Source organism: Nerophis ophidion, linkage group LG28 (genome assembly GCF_033978795.1).
Source record: "Nerophis ophidion isolate RoL-2023_Sa linkage group LG28, RoL_Noph_v1.0, whole genome shotgun sequence".
Lineage (NCBI taxonomy): Eukaryota > Metazoa > Chordata > Actinopteri > Syngnathiformes > Syngnathidae > Nerophis > Nerophis ophidion.
This window is the reverse complement of record NC_084638.1, coordinates 30,576,930-30,598,515: the sequence shown is the minus strand read 5'-3', so window position 1 is coordinate 30,598,515 and position 21,586 is coordinate 30,576,930. Positions and strand designations below refer to the sequence as shown.

At 39.6% G+C, this 21,586-nt stretch overlaps 1 protein-coding gene across 5 annotated transcripts in view; it reads right to left on the bottom strand.

Moving 5' to 3' along the window:
- The window catches only part of rapgef6 (Rap guanine nucleotide exchange factor (GEF) 6), a 341,924-nt gene extending 320,338 nt beyond the window's left edge, over window positions 1-21,586 (bottom strand). For all 5 annotated transcript variants that reach the window (XM_061891505.1, XM_061891506.1, XM_061891508.1 and 2 more), the window contains exon 1: window positions 21,164-21,586. In XM_061891505.1, coding sequence (XP_061747489.1) covers window positions 21,164-21,238 — 75 coding nt within the window. In that variant the 5' untranslated portion in view covers window positions 21,239-21,586. The remainder of the gene's footprint in view (window positions 1-21,163) is intronic.

The following is a 21,586-nucleotide window of genomic DNA, read 5'->3' as shown; positions in this document are numbered from 1 at the left end:
ATGTTTGCATTGGCCGGGTTCTAACCTGTCTTGGCGTTGGTTATGCCAGGTTACATCCTTCTCGGGGTTATCTCCTTTCCCAGTAAGCTGGGAGTGAAATATAAGCACAACTCGTAGAGAAGGTGAAATAATTCGTATTTCCTTGAGAATTGGTGTACTTACGTGCTAGCACGGCGCTATTAGCATGACCAGCCACAATAGCAGGGCTGCCGTTGAAGCCGTGAACACAGCCAGCGCACATGAAACAGCAATGTCGGCGTTGCGATGAATCTTATTATAATGTTTACGTTCTGAAGAAACGGACACTTTTAATGGCAAGAGGCGAATTCCTGGCCGAGGTCGGATGTGAACAAATGGCCACGCTACTGCTTAAGATACTTAAAAATCCTAGTAAATGTGTCTAATAACATCTGAATCGCTCCCACTGCCCTTGTCTTTTTGTCTTTTATCTAGTCCTTCACTCTAACTTTCCTCATCCACGAATCTTTCATCCTTGCCTCAAATTAATGGGGAAATCGTCGCTTTCTCGGTCCGAATCGCTCTCGCTGCTGGTGGCCATGATTGTAAACAATGTGAGGATGTGAGGAGCCCTACAACCCGTGAAGTCACGCGCACATCGTCTGCTACTTCCGGTACAGGCAAGGCTTTTTTATTAGCGACCAAAAGTTGTGAATTTTATCGTGGATGTTCTCTACTAAATAATTTCAGCAAAAATATGGCAATATCGCGAAATGATCAAGTATGACACATAGAATGGACCTGCTATCCCCGTTTAAATAAGAACATCTCATTTCAGTAGGCCTTTAATTTTAGGCAACATGGCCCAGGATGTATTCATGATTGCTGAGTAACCTGGGCTGTGATTGGCTGACTAAACTTTGCAAAGGGGAGTCCACCTGTAGCCGCCGTCAGTACACATTGAACGCGCACAGCGCTGACGCTGATGTACTTGTTGGTGCCTGCTCTCCTGCATGGAATGTACTGACATTACACACACACACTGACACACATTGTTTGCTCGCTGTGCCATGAAAGTTGCGGCGCCTCCGGCGGGTTGCGCACAGGAAGTGGCGTGCGTGTTTATGTTCAAACAATAGCCAGCAGGCATGGACGGCACCGAGCTTCCAGCCGCCACGCTTCCAAGGTGTTACAAAACTGCACAACGGGCGGCGAAAGAGACGCTTGCCAACTTTGACGAGGCCGGAAAAAATTAAAAAGGTCAACGAAACAATGCATAAAAAAAATAAAAATAAATAAACAGACGCTGCTTGGAATGTAAGTTGGTTAAAAACAATTATAATTGTTTTATTGTGCAGTTCAAGAAGACCAAGAAGAACGCGGAGTTGGAATATAATTCCAACACTTTATGTACATATTTATATAATATTTACATATTTATATAATATGTAACTACAAGCTTCATTCACAGACAGAGTCCCATTGCTTTTATGAGCGGTCGAGTGAGACAAAAGCCGGAAAAAATATAAATATATATATATATATATATATATATATATATATATATATATATATATATATATATATATATATATATATATATATATATATATATATACATATATATATATTTTTTTTTTTTTTTTTAATTAGTGGCAGCCGTAATTCTTTCGTGGCGGGCCGCCACAAATAAATGAATGTGTGGGAAACCCTGTCTTGACAAAATTGGTGCAATTCGGCTAAATTTGTTGGTTTTCTGACATGGACTTGTCTCTTCAGCATTGTCCACACGTTTAAGTCAGGACATTCTAAAACCCTAATTCTAGACCAGGGGTCGGGAAACTTTTTGGCTGAGAGAGCCAAGAAGCCAAATAATTTAAAAGGTATTTGCGTAAGAGCCATATATATTTTTTTTTTACACAGAACACAACTAAACGCGTGCATTTTTAAGTAAAACCAACATTTATAGAGTATAATAAGTCTGTTATTCTCTGTAATAACATTGTTATTCTGAAGCTAACTGTGGAGGGGGTGTGGCCTGCGGGCCTGCAGCGAAGCGGGGTGTGCCAGGACCAGCCTCGAAATCAGCGACAGGTGCGTAGATGGCCCACCATAGGTTCCCTACCCCTGTTCTAGACTGATTTAGCCATTCCTTTACCACTTTTGACATGCGTTTGGGGTCATTATCCTGTTGGAACACCCAACTGCGCCCAAGACCCAACCTCTTGGCTGATGATTTTAAGGTTGTCCTGAAGAATTTGGAGGTAAGCCTCCTTTTTCATTGTCCCATTTACCAGTTCCATTGGCAGCAAAACAGGCCCAAAGCATAATACTATACCATAACTATGCTTGACGGTAGGGATGGTGTTCCTGGGCTTAAAGGCCTCAACATTTGTCTACTCCTAACATTTTGCTGGGTATTGTGGCCAAACAGATCGATGTTTGTTTCATCTGACATCACATGGACAAAGATAAGACCTTCTGGAGGAAAGTTCTGTGGTCAGATGAAACAAAAATTGAGCTTTTTGGACACAATACCCAGCAATATGTATGGAGGAGTAAAGGTGAGGCCTTTAATCCCAGGAACAGCATGCCTACTGTCAAGCATGGTGGTGGTAGTATTATGCTCTGGGCCTGCTTTGCTGCTTAAAGGCCTCACCTTTTCTCCTCCAAACATATTGCTAGGTATTGTGGCCAAAAAGCTCAATTTTTGTTTCATCTGACCACAGAACTTTCCTCCAGAAGGTCATATCTTTGTCCATGTGATGTCTTTTAAAGGCCTACTGAAATTACATTTTCTTATTCAAACGGGGATAGCAGGTCCATTCTATGTGTCATACTTGATCATTTTGCGATATTGCCATATTTTTGCCGAAAGGATTTAGTAGAGAACATCCACGATAAAGTTCGCAACTTTTGGTGCTAACAGAAAAGCCTCGCCTTTACCGGAAGTAGCAGACGAAGACGTCACCCGTTGATGACTCCTCACATCCTCACATTGTTTTTAACGGGAGCCTCCAACAAAAACAGCTATTCGGACCGAGAAAACGACAATTTCCCCATTAATTTGAGCGAGGATGAAAGATTTGTGTTTGAGGATATTGATAGCGAAGGAAAACGAGCTTGAGAAAATAAAGAGTAAAGAAAATAGCAGTTTGAAACAATCAAAATTGCTGTAAAAGTAGTTTTCTTTTCACACAGGCACCTGAACGGGAACACAACAAGGGAGAGGGCTATGAAATATGGGAACTTGCATATTAGAATAATTGGGACAACTCACTAGGCCCTAAAAAGTTTTAAGTAAAAAGGCTAAGGTCTCTGGCGATGCGGACAAAAAAAAATAAAATAAAATAAAGTGAGCGATTCAGATGTTTTTAGACACATTTACTAGGATAATTCTGGGAAATCCCTTATCTTTCTATTGTGGTGCTAGTGAGTTAAATAGTACCTGATAGTCGGAGGGGTGTGTCTTGACGCCAGTATCTGAGGGAAGTCACGGCACCTACATGGACTGCGCGAGCTCCGCTGATCTTCGGTAAGAGGCGACCTTTTACCACAATTTTCTCACCGAAACCTCCCGGTTGACAAGTGGTCGGGATCCATGTTCGTTTGACTGTTCTGATCCATAGTAAAGTTTCACCTCTGGGAATTTTAAGCAAGGAAACACCGTGTGTTTGTGTGGCTAAAGGCTAAAGCTTCCCACCTACATCTTTCTTCTTTGACGTCTCCATTATTAATTGAACAAATTGCAAAAGATTCAGCAAGACAGATTTCCAAAATACTGTGTAATTGCGCGATGAGAAGAGACTACTTTTAGCCGCTAGTAGTGCTGCGCTAATATGTCCCCTCCAACCTGAGACGTCACGCGCACGCGTCATCATTTTGCGACGTTTTCAACGGGAAACTCCGCGGGAAATTTAAAATTGTAATTTAGTAAACTAAACCGGCCGTATTGGCATGTGTTGCAATGTTAATATTTCATCATTGATGTATAAACTATCAGACTGCGTGGTCGGTAGTAGTGGGTTTTAGTAGGCCTTTAATATGTGGTTACTGTGACGTCTCAGTGGCATTGTGGTGACGAGTTGTTCTCTCGTGGGTGCAGCGAAGATGGACACAGCGTGAGGTAGGAACAATAATTTATTTATACTAACTAAAACAGACTAAGAACCAAAAACACTTGCTCGAAGGCACTAACAAACAAAACAGAAAGCGCTAGCATGAGCTAGGGACAAACAACTGAAATAGCATGGAAGCTAATGTACACGAAGGTAGTTACCACAAGGCTGGAAAGAGCGACGTCAACTGTAGCTTGAAGCAAACAAGAGTCCAAGAAAGAATGTTAAACAAAGGCGGTCTAAAATAGGGTGATAACTAATCAAGGGCAGGTGCGCGGGATCAAAGGAGAGACAGGTGACACTAAATGGGTAACTATGACAACGGAACAAAACCAGGAAGTGCCACAAAGAACTGAGGAAGACAAATACTAGACCGAATGTGATAACAAACAGAACCAACACCAGAATATGTCATGATCCAAGACGTGGATCATGACAGTTACATGTCCCTTGTTAAGTTTCACTGCAATAAGGCACTTTTGGTAGCCATCCACAAGCTTCTGGCAAGCTTACGGTTGAGTTTTCGACCACTCCTCTTGACAAAATTGGTGCAGTTCAGCTAAATTTCTTGGTTTTCTGACACGGACTTGTTTCTTCAGCATTGTCCACACATTTAAGTCAAGACATTCTAAAACCTTAAATCTAGCCTGATTTAGCCATTCCTTTCCCACTTTTGACATGACAAATAATATATTGTGATGTATATCTGACAGACAAGGACTTGGATTGTTTCTTCTTTGCAAAGGATAGTTGGGACGAGCCAGACGTGAATGTGAGTACATGTTGATTTATTACTAAACAAACAAAGTACAACAAAAGGCAAACAAAGGGCGCGCACGAGGGCGGAAAACAAACTTGGCTAATGAAAAAAGAAATGACTAGCACAAAGGCTGCAAAGTATAATAATAATAATAATAATAATGGATTAGATTTATATCGCGCTTTTCTATTGTTTGATAGTCAAAGCGCTCACAGAGAAGTTGGAAACCATCATTCATTCACACCTGGTGGTGGTAAGCTACATCTGTAGCCACAGCTGCCCTGGGGTAGACTGACGGAAGCGTGGCAGCCAGTTTGCGCCTACGGCCCCTCCGACCACCACCAATCATTCATTCATCATTCATTCACCAGTGTGAGTGGCACCGGGGGCAAGGGTGAAGTGTCCTGCTCAAGGACACAACGGCAGCGATTTGGATGTCTATAGGTGGGAAGCGAACCTGCAACCCTCAGGTTTCTGGCACGGCCGCTCTACCCACTACGCCATGCCACCCCTTAAACGTGAAACACAAAAACTTGCACTGTGGCATAAAATTACTAAACTTACGTGGCGTGGAAAAAACGAACGGGATCGGTATGGCATGAAGGAGTTGAGGGATAAGTAGGTGGGTGGTAATGTGGAAAGTTGCCAGACTGACTACCTGGTAACTGTGGCTTAAATAATAACTGTGATCATTACTAACAGGTGTGAGGGCTGAGGACAGGGGCGTGAGTTGAGGGCAAGGTGGAAATCAATGAGTTGGCACGAAAACAAACCAGGAAGTGCAAAACAGAACTGAGTGTCCAAAAAACAAAACATAACATGACCAAAACAAAACCTGATCCGTAGGCGTGACAATATCGTTATTGCAGGAAGGTGCAATATATAACAGGATATAGATATTTTTGACCATATCACTAATCCTTAGTGCTTTGTTAGCTTCACTTGGGATGCCTCCAATTTCCCAGCAAACTTGAACGCAACATTATACTGAGGCCACTGAGAGCTTTAAAAATGCATCTTTGCGCTTAAAACCATCCACACAAGTGTAGTTTCAAAACTGTCTATGCCTACGCACAAATACATACACCTGCTGTCATGCACTTTTTGTCCAATCAGAAGCCTGGGGGAAAAAAGCCACAGCTGATTTAAGTGGAATTACACCTCGATTATGCTTATTTTGATACACTACTCTAATTTACTACTTAATATACGACTTGATATACTATCCATCCATTCATTTTCTACCGCTTATTCAATTTGAGGTCGCGAGGGGCGCTGGTGCCTATCCCAGCTACAATCGGGTGGAAGTTCGGTGTACACCCTGGACAAGTCGCCACCTCATCACAGGACTAGATATACTACTACGATATAATACAATGACATGTACAATATATTTAAAACCAGCCTGCACATACACAGAACACTGGGAACATTATGAATCTTTTTTTTTTAGTGTGGAGAGCATCTCCTCAACGCCGGAAATGTGTCCCGTGAAAAACCGTCCAACCGGAACTCTCTAATAACTAAAGTCCCTTGAGTGAATAATGTAAACTCACTATATTGGTATGTTTTAGCGCTTCCATGGCGAGTTTACTGACAGATATAAGAACTTTACACTACTTTATATTAGAAATGGCAACAGCGGAGGATGAATGCCCCATAACAAGAAAGTACAGAAAAAGAAGAAGCTTATCGGCTACGGAGTCGGCACTGACTACAAAGGCGGATGCGCGCCAATTTTCAGGACTCATGCAGATCCCAAATACAGATACCAGAAGGTAAGAAAAGTTGGTTTTGCATGATATTGCGAAACAAAACGCCAGATAATGTGTCTTACTTTATACACACACCATAATAACACTCGTATGTTCAAGCACAGTACGATTCATCAAGTGGTGCGGCTTCATAACTTACCAAAGTCGTACTTTATTGTACGTGAAGTTCTATATTTTCAATGGAACATATAAAACGTTGGTGTTGTTTACTTGAGTCATATTGCAGTCTACACGTATTTCTTATGTGTGACTATTCTTTTTTTTAATTCCATTAAAATATACTAAAAAGCAAGATATGAGTGACATTTTAGACAAAAATTGCCGTGTATGGTCATAGTAGTTCTATACAGCATGCTCATATATTTCCATGTACAGAAGATGTGTGATTGTAAATAATGTTAGTGAGATTAATCTTTAATAAACTTAAATTCAAGAAAAAAGTAACTTTTTAATTAAAAAAAAACAAGCCTTATACCCAAAAATGTGTTACTCATTGAAAAACAACCCAACAATGGTTCATAATTTGGAAAACCCAGAAATTGAGTTAAAATAATACCCTTATAACCCAAAAAATTAATTGCTCTTCAAAAAAATAATTAAAAATTTCAACCCAACACTCGTAACCCATAAATTGGGTTATCAAAATAACCCGGAATTTTTTAGTGTGTACACACTAAAAAATGTCAGGTTAAAAATGAACCCAGTTTTAACCCAACTGCTGGTTCAGAAAAGGACGAGACCCTTATTTGAGTTATTTTAACTCAACATTTTGGGTTAATTTTTTCAACCCAACTTTGATGTTGAATTATTTAACCCAAAAGCTGAGTTATGCTCACTACAATGTTGGGGTATTTCCAACCCAACTATTGGGTTGAGCAATTTAGCGCTCCTTGACCAAATAGTTGGTTAAAAACAACCCAAAAATGGTTCATAGTTTTGAAAACCCAGAAATTGAGTTAAAATAATGCCCTTATAACCCCAAAAATGGATTGCTCTTCAAAAAAACAACTCCAAAATTTAACCCAACATTTGCAACCCAGAAATTGGGTTATCAAAATAGCCCAGCATATTTTCTAGTGTGTACACACTAAAAAATGCTGGGTTAAAAACTAACCCAATTTTAACCCAACTGCTGGTTCAGAAAAGGAAAAACCCCTTATATGGGTTATTTTAACTCAACATTGGGTTATTTCCAACCCAACTATTGGGTTGCGCAATTTAGCGCTCCTTGACCCAACTGCTGGTTCAGAAAAGGAAAAACCCCTTATATGGGTTATTTTAACACAACATTGGGTTATTTCCAACCCAACTATTGGGTTGCGCAATTTAGCGCTCCTTGACCCAATTGTTGGTTAAAAATTTCATTGAAAAACAACCCAAAAATGGTTCATAGTTTTGAAAACCCAAAAATTGAGTTAAAATAATGCCCTTATAACCCCAAAAATGGATTGCTCTTCAAAAAAACAACTCCAAAATTTAACCCAACACTTGCAACCCAGAAATTGGGTTATCAAAATAGCCCAGCATATTTTCTGGTGTGTACACACTAAAAAAATGCTGGGTTAGAAAATAACCCAATTTTAACCCAACTGCTGGTTCAAAAAAGGACAAACCCCTTATATGGGTTATTTTAACTCAACAGTGGGTTATTTCCAACCCAACTATTGGGTTGCGCAATTTAGCGCTCCTTGACCCAATTGTTGGTTAAAAATTTCATTGAAAAACAACCCAAAAATGGTTCATAATTTTAAACACTCAGAAATTGAGTTAAAGTAATACCCTTATAACCCCAAAGATTGATTGCTCTTCAAAAAAAAAAAAAAAACCAAACTTTGACCCAACACTCGCAACCCATAAATTGGGTTATCAAAATAACACTCGCAACCCATAAATTGGGTTATCAAAATAACCCAGCATATTTTTTAGTGTGTACACACTAAAAAATGTTGGGTTAGAAAATAACCCAATTTTAACCAAACTGCTGGTTCAGAAAACAACAAACCTCTTATTTGGGTTATTTTAACGCAACACTGGGTTATTTCCAACCCAACTATTGGGTTGCGCAATTTAGCGCTCCTTGACCCAATTGTTGGTTAAAAATTTCATTGAAAAACAACCCAAAAATGGTTCATAGTTTTGAACACTCAGAAATTGAGTTAAAATAATACCCTTATAGCCCAAAAAATTGATTGCTCTTTAAAAAACTAACTCCAAAATTTAACACAACGCTTGTAACCCATAAATTGGGTTATCAAAATAACCCAGCATATTTTTTAATGTGTACACACTAAAAAATGTTGGGTTAGAAAATAACCCAATTTTAACCAAACTGCTGGTTCAGAAAAAGACGAGCCCCTTATTTGAGTTATTTTAACTTAACATAGGGTTATTTCCAACCCAACTATTGGGTGGCACAATTTAGCGCTCCTTGACCCAATTGTTGGTTAAAAATTTCATTGAAAAACAGACCAAAAATGGTTCAGTTTTAAACACTCAGAAATTTAGTTAAAATAATACCCTTATAGCCCAAAAAATTGATTGCTCTTTAAAAAAATAACTCCAAAATTTAACACAACACTCGTAACCCATAAATTGGGATATCAAAATAACCCAGCATATTTTTTTTTGTGTACACACTAAAAAATGTTGGGTTTGAAAATAACCCAATTTTAACCAAACTGCTGGTTCAGAAAACAACAAGCCGGTTATTTGGGTTATTGTAACTCAACATTGGGTTATTTCCAACCCAACTATTGGGTTGTGCAATTTAGCGTTCCTTGACCCAATTTTTGGTTAAAAATTTAATTGAAAAACAACCCAAAAATGGTTCATAGTTCTGAAAACCCAGAAATTGAGTTAAAATAATACCCTTATAACCCAAAAAATGGATTGCTCTTCAAGAAAATAGCTCCAAAATTTAACCCAACACTTGCAACCCAGAAATTGGGTTATCAAAATAGCCCAGCATATTTTCTAGTGTGTACACACTAAAAAATGCTGGGTTTGAAAATAACCTAATTTTAACCAAACTGCTGGTTCAGAAAAGGACAAACCCCTTATTTGGGTTATTTTAACTCAACATTGGGTTATTTCCAACCCAACTATTGTGTTGCGCAATTTAGCGCTCCTTGACCCAATTGTTGGTTAAAAATTTCATTGAAAAACAACCCAAAAAAGGTTCATAGTTTTGAACACTCAGAAATTGAGTTAAAATAATAGCCTTATAGCCCAAAAAATGGATTGCTCTATAAAAATTTAACACAACACTCGTAACCCATAAATTGGGGTATCAAAATAACCCAGCATTTTTTTTGTGTCGATGGAGATCGTTCAAACTGCAAATACGTGCTTTTATAAACCCTCCGTGTTTGTGTGGACATGGCCTTGGTTTTGATCAGCATCCAGCACCCCCCACGCCACGCTGATAGGGACAAACGGTAGAAAATGGATGGATGGATGGATGGATGCCCAGGGATTACAGAAGAAAAAAAGACTATTAAAAGCAAGAAAAGTAAGATTCCAGACAAGGACCAAGTACCGACAGCTCACATCATGGACATTAAAAAACTATTCCAAATCCAAATCAGTAAATTCCTGCGAGTTAAAAGCAAGAGGTCAAGACTGCGAGCTAAAAAGCAGGAGGACAAGACGGAGCCACGGTGACACGATGGAAAAGAAAGCAAAGTTGGGCACGAGCCAAAAAGTCTTGTCGGACGTTCCACACCACATGAATCTTCTTTGTGGGGGACGCTGTGAGCCAGCTTCCTCACATTGTGAAAGGACGGGAATCGAACCTGCGTGTGATATGTTCCTGAGCGCTTTATAATGGCTTTAAAGAAAAACAACATCCTGTTTCTGCGCTCCGGTCGGAACGCTCATTTACTTTTGTTTTTTTTGTCTCATGTAAGGATTGTGAACGACGGCCAAAGTGAAGTTTCCCTTCAAAAATTTAAGTATTCGCAGCACAAACAGTATTTTAATACATGCAACGAGGGAGCTTGGGGAAGAACGATACTGTATGTCGATAATTATCATACTTGTGCGATAATTCCACCTTCGGCATGATGGATGAATGAACAAAAATCCAATAATGCAAAAATAATTCAAGTCCCTCAATACACGACGTGTCATGTATAAAGTCGCCTACGGGAAAAAGGAATATCAAAATAGTCTAGGGGCGTGGTCAATATGACATCATCATACGTATGACATCATCATATTTTAAACCGCAACAGTGCACATATATTCTTTAAAAGGGCGAAACAAACAATTTAAGTATTTCTCTAAACAAATATGTGTTTTTAGTTATTATTAATGTCATATTTTTCTTGAGGGTTCCAGGTTCGATCCCCGCTATTGCCATCCTAGTCACTGCCGTTGTGTCCTTGGGCAAGACACTTAACCCAAGTTCTCCCAGTGCCACCCACACTGGTTTAAATGTAACTTAGATATTTGGTTTCTAGTCAGGCTTGTCACTGACAGTTTGTTTGTGTGTTTAGTATTTCCTGTTTTTAGTTCCTGTCAGCGCTCTTATTTGGTCTGTTTCCTGTTTTTTTCTCCCCCCCCTGTGTGCTGTTTTCCCCTCACCTGCGGCTGATTGGCACCTGGCCACACCTGGTGTCAATCAGCCCGCTCCAATTGGTACCTGCTTTGTCTTCCAGTCAGTGCTGGATTATTGTCATGTCGATGTCGCTCTTGTCGTTGCTACCTGTCGTGTCGTATCATCATGTAAGCTTTATTTGACTGCGGTTTTTAGCCAACTGCCTTTTGTTCCCTGCATCCAACTTTGTTTACATATTACATGTACGACTTCTGTTTCCTGTTCGATACCTGCTAGCTTCCACGCTAGGCCTTTTTGTTCTCGATAGCTCCCATGCTAGCTCTCTTTGTTTGTTATCCGTCTCGGGGGCGTTTTTTTGTTGTACCCCTTTGGTTTGTTCTTGTTTTAGTGTCTTTATTAAATCATGTTTTCTCACTCCATGCCTGCCTCCATCTCTGCATCTTGGGGTTAGTCACAAACCAACTCTTGACAGTTTCACTATGTAAAAGTGCTTTGAGTCACTAGAGAAAAGTGCTATGTAAATATAATTCACTTCACAATCAGCTTTATTGGCCAAATATCGTATTTTCTGGACTATAAGGCGAACTTTAAAGCCTTTTTTTGTTCTCAAAACTCGACAGTGCGCCTAATGTACAGAATAATTCTGGTTGTGCTTACCGACCTCGAAACCATTTTATTTAGAACATGGTGTAGTGATAAGTGTGACCAGTAGATGGCAGTCAAACATAAGAGATACGTGTAGACTGCAATATGACTCAAGTAAACAGCACCAAAATTGTATTAATTTCATTGAAAATATAGAACATTACACATGGCGCTCAAAAATCTACCAACATGTTTTAGTACGACTTTGGTAAGCTATGAAGCCCCACCGCTTGATGTATCCTACTGTGCTTCAACATACGAGTATTATTATGAGGTGTGTATAAGGTAAGACATATTATTTGGCGTTTTGTTTCGCAATATTATGCAAAAGCAATATTTCTTACTTTCTGGTACCTGCTGATCTGTAATTGGGATCTGCATAAGTTTTGAAAAATTGATTGCGTCCGCCATTGTAGTCGATAAGCGTCTTCTTTTTCTCTACCTTGTTGTTATGGGACATTCGTCCGCCGCTGTTGCCATTTCTAATATAAAGTAGTGTAAAGTTCTTACTTATATCGGTCAGTAAACTCGCCATGAAAGCGCTAAAACATTAGTTTACATTATTCGCCCAAGGAACTTTAGTTATTAGAGAGTTCCGGTCTAATACCTAAAGTTTGTGTAAATATCTTGACATATATATGAGATGATAGACTAGGGTTGTCAAACGTACGGCCCGAGGTTTTATCCGGCCTGCGGGATGAGTTTGCTAAGTATAAAAATGAACCTGAAATTTTTGAATGAAAGAAACAGCTGTTCCAAATGTGTCCACTAAATGTCGCTATAGCAATTATTTGTATATTTGTAGATGATGTTACATATGAACAAAAATAAACCACATGATGTCAGTGCACCAGTCGAGAAAATTGATCAAACTACATAAGTAACATCCTGTAATTTGATTTTAATACATTTTTTTATCTTGACGGATTGAAAATTAATACCAATGAGTTGACTGATTGTCACATAATTTATTCAGAAAATATATATATAACGACAAAAAAAGATAGAATACTATAAACCGCAACATGTAAGTGTAAAAAAAAAAAAAACATAATGATTTTTACATTTTTTAAACAAAGAAAACAATCTGAAGTTGTCTTTATTTTTAAGTTATCGTGCCGTGATTTTACCGGTCCGGCCGACTTGGGAGTAGATTTTTCTTCATGTTGAGTTTGACAGCCCTGTCTCAGACGCACGTAATAAAGGCGTTTGTGAAATCCCCTGATGTTTTAGTTTCTAAATTAACCACTTAAGTCCCATGTTTCCTAAAAAAATTGTGTTAAGAAAACACAACTTAAAGCCTTGTTTAACTGTTTACTGACCTATAATATTCATGTTTAAATATATTTTCCTCCAAATGAATATTGCCTCTAAATATTCATAATTGGCTTTCTTGATTTCTAGTAATCGGTATTAGTATCGTCCCTTAACCCTTGTGTAATGTTCATAATGTTGTTACTCAGCCGGCGTTTGTGGGTCTGATGGACCCTTTGCCTCACAATCAAATACTTTTATGTTAAAATACTGAACGTTATCCCAATAAACATCAGACCCAGAAACGCTGGCTGAGTAACAACAATATGAATGTTGCACGGAAAATTTTTCTGCCAGTTTGTGGATCCCACAGGGATTCTTCTTTTGTGTTTCTGCGCCTGCGGTCCCCACACAAGGTTGCAACATTGTTTGTCAACACGGTCTGCTCTCATTTTCTCGCACATTTGACCCTCTGAGGTTCTGTGTACCCACACTCTGTCCTCCTCCTATCTAGGCCTGTTACCATGAATTGATCAACGTGGACCCCGACTTAAACAAGTTGAAAAATTTATTCGGGTGTTACCATTTAGTGGTCAATAGTACGGAATATGTAAACAAGCCTACTCTGTGTGTGCGTGTGTGTGCTTGTGTGTGTGCGTGTGGTAGTTTTGATTGAAACCAGGTTAGGGGAAATGTTGCAACATTGTTTGTCAACACTGTCTGCTCTCATTTTCTCGCACATTTGACCCTCTGAGGTTCTGTGTACCCACACTCTGTCCTCCTCCTATCTAGGCCTGTTACCATGAATTGATTAACGTGGACCCCGACTTAAACAAGTTGAAAAATGTATTCGGGTGTTACCATTTAGTGGTCAATAGTACGGAATATGTAAAAAAAGCCTACTCTGTGTGTGCGTGTGTGTGCTTGTGTGTGTGTTTGTGTGTGCGTGTGGTAGTTTTGATTGAAACCAGGTTAGGGGAAATGTTGCAACATTGTTTGTCAACACGGTCTGCTCTCATTTTCTCGCACATTTGACCCTCTGAGGTTCTGTGTACCCACACTCTGTCCTCCTCCTATCTAGGCCTGTTACCATGAATTGATTAACGTGGACCCCGACTTAAACAAGTTGAAAAATGTATTCGGGTGTTACCATTTAGTGGTCAATAGTACGGAATATGTAAAAAAAGCCTACTCTGTGTGTGCGTGTGTGTGCTTGTGTGTGTGTTTGTGTGTGCGTGTGGTAGTTTTGATTGAAACCAGGTTAGGGGAAATGTTGCAACATTGTTTGTCAACATGGTCTGCTCTCATTTTCTCGCACATTTGACCCTCTGAGGTTCTGTGTACCCACACTCTGTCCTCCTCCTATCTAGGCCTGTTACCATGAATTGATTAACGTGGACCCCGACTTAAACAAGTTGAAAAATGTATTCGGGTGTTACCATTTAGTGGTCAATAGTACGGAATATGTAAAAAAAGCCTACTCTGTGTGTGCGTGTGTGTGCTTGTGTGTGTGCTTGTGTGTGTGTTTGTGTGTGCGTGTGGTAGTTTTGATTGAAACCAGGTTAGGGGAAATGTTGCAACATTGTTTGTCAACACGGTCTGCTCTCATTTTCTCGCACATTTGACCCTCTGAGATTCTGTGTACCCACACTCTGTCCTCCTCCTATCTAGGCCTGTTACCATGAATTGATCAACGTGGACCCCGACTTAAACAAGTTGAAAAATGTATTCGGGTGTTACCATTTAGTGGTCAATAGTACGGAATATGTAAAAAAGCCTACTCTGTGTGTGCGTGTGTGTGCTTGTGTGTGTGTTTGTGTGTGCGTGTGGTAGTTTTGATTGAAACCAGGTTAGGGGAAATGTTGCAACATTGTTTGTCAACACGGTCTGCTCTCATTTTCTCGCACATTTGACCCTCTGAGGTTCTGTGTACCCACACTCTGTCCTCCTCCTATCTAGGCCTGTTACCATGAATTGATTAACGTGGACCCCGACTTAAACAAGTTGAAAAATGTATTCGGGTGTTACCATTTAGTGGTCAATAGTACGGAATATGTAAAAAAGCCTACTCTGTGTGTGCGTGTGTGTGCTTGTGTGTGTGTTTGTGTGTGCGTGTGGTAGTTTTGATTGAAACCAGGTTAGGGGAAATGTTGCAACATTGTTTGTCAACACTGTCTGCTCTCATTTTCTCGCACTTTTGACCCTCTGAGGTTCTGTGTACCTAAAATCTGTTCTCCTCCTGTCTTGGCCTGCTGTGTGTGTGTGTGTGTGTGTGTGGTACACAGAACATCAATTTCCAAACTTCCAGTGGACCGGGACATCTTATATGTAATAGAAATGTGTAGGGGGGGGTTGTATGGTGTGTGGTCATTAAATATGTATTCTGATATATGTTCTTCACAGAAAATGAGCCAAAGTCAGTGAGCCTCAGTTTAAAAAATTAATTAATTGTATAATTTTTCTTTTAATAAAAGATGAAATACGGGTCCCAAAGACTCGAACACCACACAAGGTGTGGTAGTCTTGATTGAAAACAGATGAGGGGAAAGGTTGCAACATTGTTTGTCAACACTGTCTGCTCTCATTTTCTCGCACATTTGACCCTCTGAGGTTCTGTGTACCTACACTCTGTTCTCCTCCTGTCTAGGCCTGCTGAAAATGAAAATGAGCCAAACTGAGTGAGTCTCAGTTTGAAAAAATAATTAATTGTACAATTTTTCTTTTAATAAAAAAATTAAAACGGGTCCCAAAGACCCGAACACTACACAATATATCAGTTGATTCTAAAGAGTCCTAAAGTTGGAATACATGTTCAGTGATGGCAGAAATGCAAGTGTGCTCTTTTGACCGCCGTGTTTGTTGACAGTGTGCGTTTGTTTTGGTTCGCGCACAAAAGCTCTTTATGGGAGGTGTGAAAGAGGCTTTCTGACCGCCGTGCCGCCACAAACAAACAGGGGGATCAGGAGCCATAAAGAGGGGGTCCTTTAAAAGATGTATTATGAAAAGATGATGAAGGACGCACTCAGTAAAAAAAAAAAAAAATAGATAAATAAACGACGAGCGGCAGAAACGAGAGCTATTTTTAAAGTGTGACAGGCAGCTGTGTTTCCATAGAGAATGAATATGAAAGCATATTCATCCAAACTGCTCTTGTTATTATTGCCACACCCACGATGCACTCATAATAAACATGCTGACTACTGCAAATTCCCCGCTCAAAGACCCTCTATGGCATAGAGGATCTTAGAGCAACCGGTACTGGTCTGTGACGTATTTGCAACCGGGCCACACAGAAACAATAATTGATATATAAACTAAGGGTGTAACGGTACACAAAAATTTCGGTTTACCAAATTTGTAAACAATGGCATAACATACATATACACACAGGGTACATTGCCAGGGTTAATGTGGTCAACATCAATAAAATAAAAACTAAATAAGATAAGGCTCAGAATGGTTTCTCAACAAAACCTTTCTACATAAAAAGTGCTTTTTTTGATTGATTGATTGATACTTTTATTAGCCTGGCTAACTCATTGTTTTTCCACCATAGAAGTGGGTCAAAATCTAGTTTTTAATGCAATATGGACTTAAATCTGCTCCTATAAAAACACTTGTTATTGCTTTAGCCCTGCCTAACTCGCCGAGGAGAGGCTGCTTGAATGTGGTGGTGATGCTTCAAATGGGTTAGCATTTGTTATGAGCGTATTTGTGTGTGTGGCCCTTTAATATGTGACAGCATGTGCGGTGAGAGTGTGGGCGAGCGAGGTGAGGGAGCAGTAGGTGAGTGTGGGGAGTGGCTGGTTTTTTTTTTAGATAGGCTGTGTGCAAGACCTCAATAAAGCCACGATTAACAACTAATCGCCGGACTCTTCATTTACCATGGAGTTCGGAGCTGTGGAGACCCACTGCCGGCTAGAGTGAAGGGTGTTGCCCCCGAGAATACATCAGCCCTGGAGGAGTGTCTCGCCTGCGCTCCTCGACTACGGTCTGGGAGCCGGAAGCAGGAAAGGTGCAACACATGATTGACGTATTGTCAGAAACAGCTGACCGCCGTCCTCCATTGTTGTATCGCGCAGCCAAAGTGTTCCCAAACGGGAGATCTTAACGAGGCAGGAGGGTCTTCCAGCTCTGGCTTTTACATTTTGTCATAGCCCGGTCGCTGCTAGCATGAGTACTCGTTCGGTACACCCCCGAACCGAACAGAAACCCCCGTACCGAAACTGCTCAATATAAATACACGTACCGTTACACCCCTATTATAAACACATTTTCTCGAACTTAGCTTTTGTCAGTCCCACTAAACACACCAATAAGCTTCTTTATAGATGTATACTACCACTCCTGACAGGTAGTCGCCATTTGTTGTTGTTGTTATAGTACATTAAAACCTCTAAAAAGCCTACGTGGCCACATGCGTGGACAGCACCTTTTAGCTCGTTTTTCCAAAATTGTGTACACTACTGAATTGGGGTCTTATGGCAGCTTATGTGGACACTTATACTGCCATCTGGTGGTATCAGAGGAGAATAACATACAATGGAATTTTGGGGGAAAAAAAGTGTAAAAATAAGAATTAGCATGTCACTACACATGAAGTACACGTTTGTGTACTTATGGACTAAGTACATATAGTATCGCCGTACTAATGAATCAAAATGGCTACTATACTCTGATTGAAAAATACCGGCGTCACGTCGGGACATTGCTGGTTTTACAAGCAGAAGAGCGTGTTCGGCAGCACACGCACACAGAGTACTTGCAAGCAGATACGGTGTGTAGACAGAACAGGGAGAACGGACGCATTTTGCTTTAAAAACTAAACATAAAGGTGAAGTTAGAACACTGAAACACCCTCAGGAAGAGGTGTTTTAAGACATGGCTCGCTCACTAGCTAGCCGTCCATCCGCAGTCTGTGGTGTTACAGCTACTTCTAAATCACTAATCCTCGCCTGCATGGCGACGAATAAAGTATGTTTCTTACAAGTATATATACATATATAGAGAGAGAGAGAGGGAGAGAGAGAGAGAGAGAGAGAGAGAGAGAGAGAGAGAGAGAGAGAGAGAGAGAGATGCATACATATACATAGAAAGATACATATACAAATATATATACATATACACATATACATAAATACACACATATATACATATGTCCATACATACAGGTATACACACAAAAAAATTATATGTATGTATATATATATATATACATACATATGTATGTATGGGAAAAATCACAAGACTAATTCATCTCTACAGAACTGTTTCATGAGGGGTTCCCTCAATCGTCAGGAGATTTTAATGGAAGCATTCACATACAATGGTTTATATAGGGCACAAAGTGGGTGGGTACAGGCAGGCGTAAGGGCGTGGTGATTGGCTCATGTGTTACCTAGGAGGTGTTTCCGTCTGTGACGGTATGCTGATATAATTTCACTGCGCTTGTTGAGGGATGACAGGTCTGGGTGATATATAATAAACAGTTTCTGTTTTAAGCATAGGTTGCATCTTTTATTACCACTGTTGTAAGGTGTGCTGGATGCAAGAATGTGCCATGTTATTGAATATATATATATATATATATATATATATATATATATATATATATATATATATATATATATATATCTCCATACATCTATACCGGGGGTAAGCAACCCGTTGCTCTCGAGCCTCTCTTTAGTGCTGCCCTAGTGGCTCCCTTGAGCATTTTTAAAAAATGTTTCAAAATAGAAAAAGTTGGAGGAAAAATATTTTTTTTGTTTGAGGACAAACATGACACAAACCTTCCAAATTGTTAGAAAGCCCACTGTTTGATATGTTTGTGTGTATGCTTCACTAGTGAGAGTATTCGGTGAACATCGTTTTGTCCTACAAATCAAGGCGGTTCTTGAACCCACCATAGTGCGGACTGTGATGCAACAGTTTGTTTACATGTAAAGTCTTTCACTCCTTGTTTGTCTCGTTTTGTCCACCAAACATTTTATACTGTGCGCGAATGCACAAAGGTGCGCTTTGTTGATGTAATCGACTTGTGTGGAGTGCTAATCAGGCATATTTCGGTCAGTGCATGACTGCAAGATAATCAATGCTAACATGCTATTTAGGCTAGCTGTATGTACACATTGCATCATTATGCCTCATTTGTAGGTATAATTGAGCTCATTTAATATCCTTTACTTTTATCCTCTTTGTATATACTTTTGTTTTTTATGTTTCATGACACATTATCTGCGTATAATTTTGGCAGCATTTCAGATAGTTGTTCGTGTGCCATGTTGTTCCAGACCAGAGCAAACATTATCGGGCTTGCCAAAAATTGCAATAAATCTATTAAAAGATGACTAAAAATGTGTAGAATGAATTTCAAATTTCGACATTTCTGTCAACAAAATTTTCTTCAGCTTGCGACACAGTCATTTTGATAGTAGGCTAATATAGCTAATGTAGATACTTACATCATGTGTTGCCTTTATTATGACACTTATATAGGGATTTAATTTTTTTTTTGCGTCTCCAGACAGGTTTGTTTTTTGTATTTTTGGTCCAGAATGGCTCTTTCAAAGTTTTTTGGTTGCCAACCTCAGACCTATACATACAAACCCCGTTTCCATATGAGTTGGGAAATTGTGTTAGATGTAAATATAAACATTCGCAAATCATTTTCAATCCATATTCAATGAATGCACTACAAAAACAAGATATTTGATGTTCAAACTCAAAAACTTTGTTTTATTTTGCAAATAATAATTAACTTAGAATTTCATGGCTGCAACATGTGCCAAAGTAGTTGGGAAAGGGCATGTTCACCACTGTGTTACATCACCTTTTCTTTTAACAACACTCAATAAACGTTTGGGAACTGAGGAAACTAATTGTTGAAGCACAAATACACCCCCATACTTTGCGCCTATAACAATCCGAATGGTTATTTTCCTCTTTGTTCTGGAGGACACCACGTCCACAGATTCCAAATATAATTTGAAATGTGGACTCGTCAGATCAAAGAACACTTTTCCACTTTGCATGAGTCCATCTTAGATGAGCTCGGGCCCAGAGAAGCCGGCGGCGTTCCTTGGTGTTGTTGATAAATGGCTTTTGCTTTGCATAGTAGAGTTTTAACTTGCACTTACAGATGTAGCGACCAACTGTAGTTACTGACAGTGGTTTGATGAAGTGTTCCTGAGCCCATGTGGTGATATCCTTTACACACTGATGTCGGTTTTTGACGCAGTACCGCCTGAGGGGTCAAAGATCCGTAATATCATTGCTTACGTGCAGTGATTTCTCCAGATTCTCTGAACTTTTTGATGATTTTACGGACCGCAGATGGTAAAATCCCTAAATTCCTTGCAATAGCTCGTTGAGAAATGTTGTTCTAAAACTGTTCGACAATTTGCTTACAAATTGGTGACCCTCCCCCCATCCTTGTTTGCGAATTACTTAGCATTTCATGGAAGCTGCTTTTATACCCAATCATGGCACCCACCTGTTCCCAATTAGCCTGCACACCTGCGGGATGTTCCGAATAAGTGTTTGATGAGCATTTCTCAACTTTATCAGTATTTATTGCCACTTTTCCCAACTTCTTTGTCAAGTGTTGATGGCATCAAATTCTAAAGTTAATGATTATTTGCAAAAAAAAAAATGTTTTTCAGTTTGAACATCAAATATGTTGTCTTTGTAGCATATTCAACTGAATATGGGTTGAAAAGGATTTGCAAATCATTGTATTCCGTTTATATTTACATCTAACACAATTTCCCAACTCATATGGAATCGGGGTTTGTAAATACGAACACATACATATACATATATTTGAGTTAATGTAGTCAAAATAAATAATCTGAAATGTCAGAAGAGACACTTTGTGGCAATGTTTACATATTTGTGTAAATAATGAGAGAAAAGACCATGAGAGAAAAGACACTCAATAGACTGCTAAGATGTGTAATCACCATTTCATGGACGAAAGCTATGAGGTTAGTGCAGTTTAAAAAAAAAAAAGACTTTTGCAGTGAAAGTTGTGTTTACAACCAAATATAAACTCAAATTAGCTAATTACAGGCGCGATGGTTTTACGTACCTCTGCCGTCCGCAGGGAGGGCGGCTTCCTCAGCGCCAGATTGAAAGACGTTTCCATAGCTCCCGTCATTTTCATAACGTCAAAATTCCAACCGGGAAGGATTTTCCCCTTTCCTCCCGAGACAAAACTTTAAACTTTGGACGACATCCCACGCCTGCAGAGTCCCATTTTCGCACGAATGGAGGAGTTTGGAGTTGACTCCCCGAAAAACGCCGGGCTGCGCCTGCGCGGAAAGAACCGCACACTTAAAAATAAAAACTTCCTTTTCGGCGACAATGGTTTAAAAGTGACAACAAAAAGTTGTATCCCGGCGGTTGTTGGTCACGAACGCCGTACATCCTCGCTCGGAGAAAAGGTGTCCATGTTGAAATTGGGCTTTAAGTTCCTCCTCCTCCGTTGAAAAAAAAAAAAAGCAGCGAATGT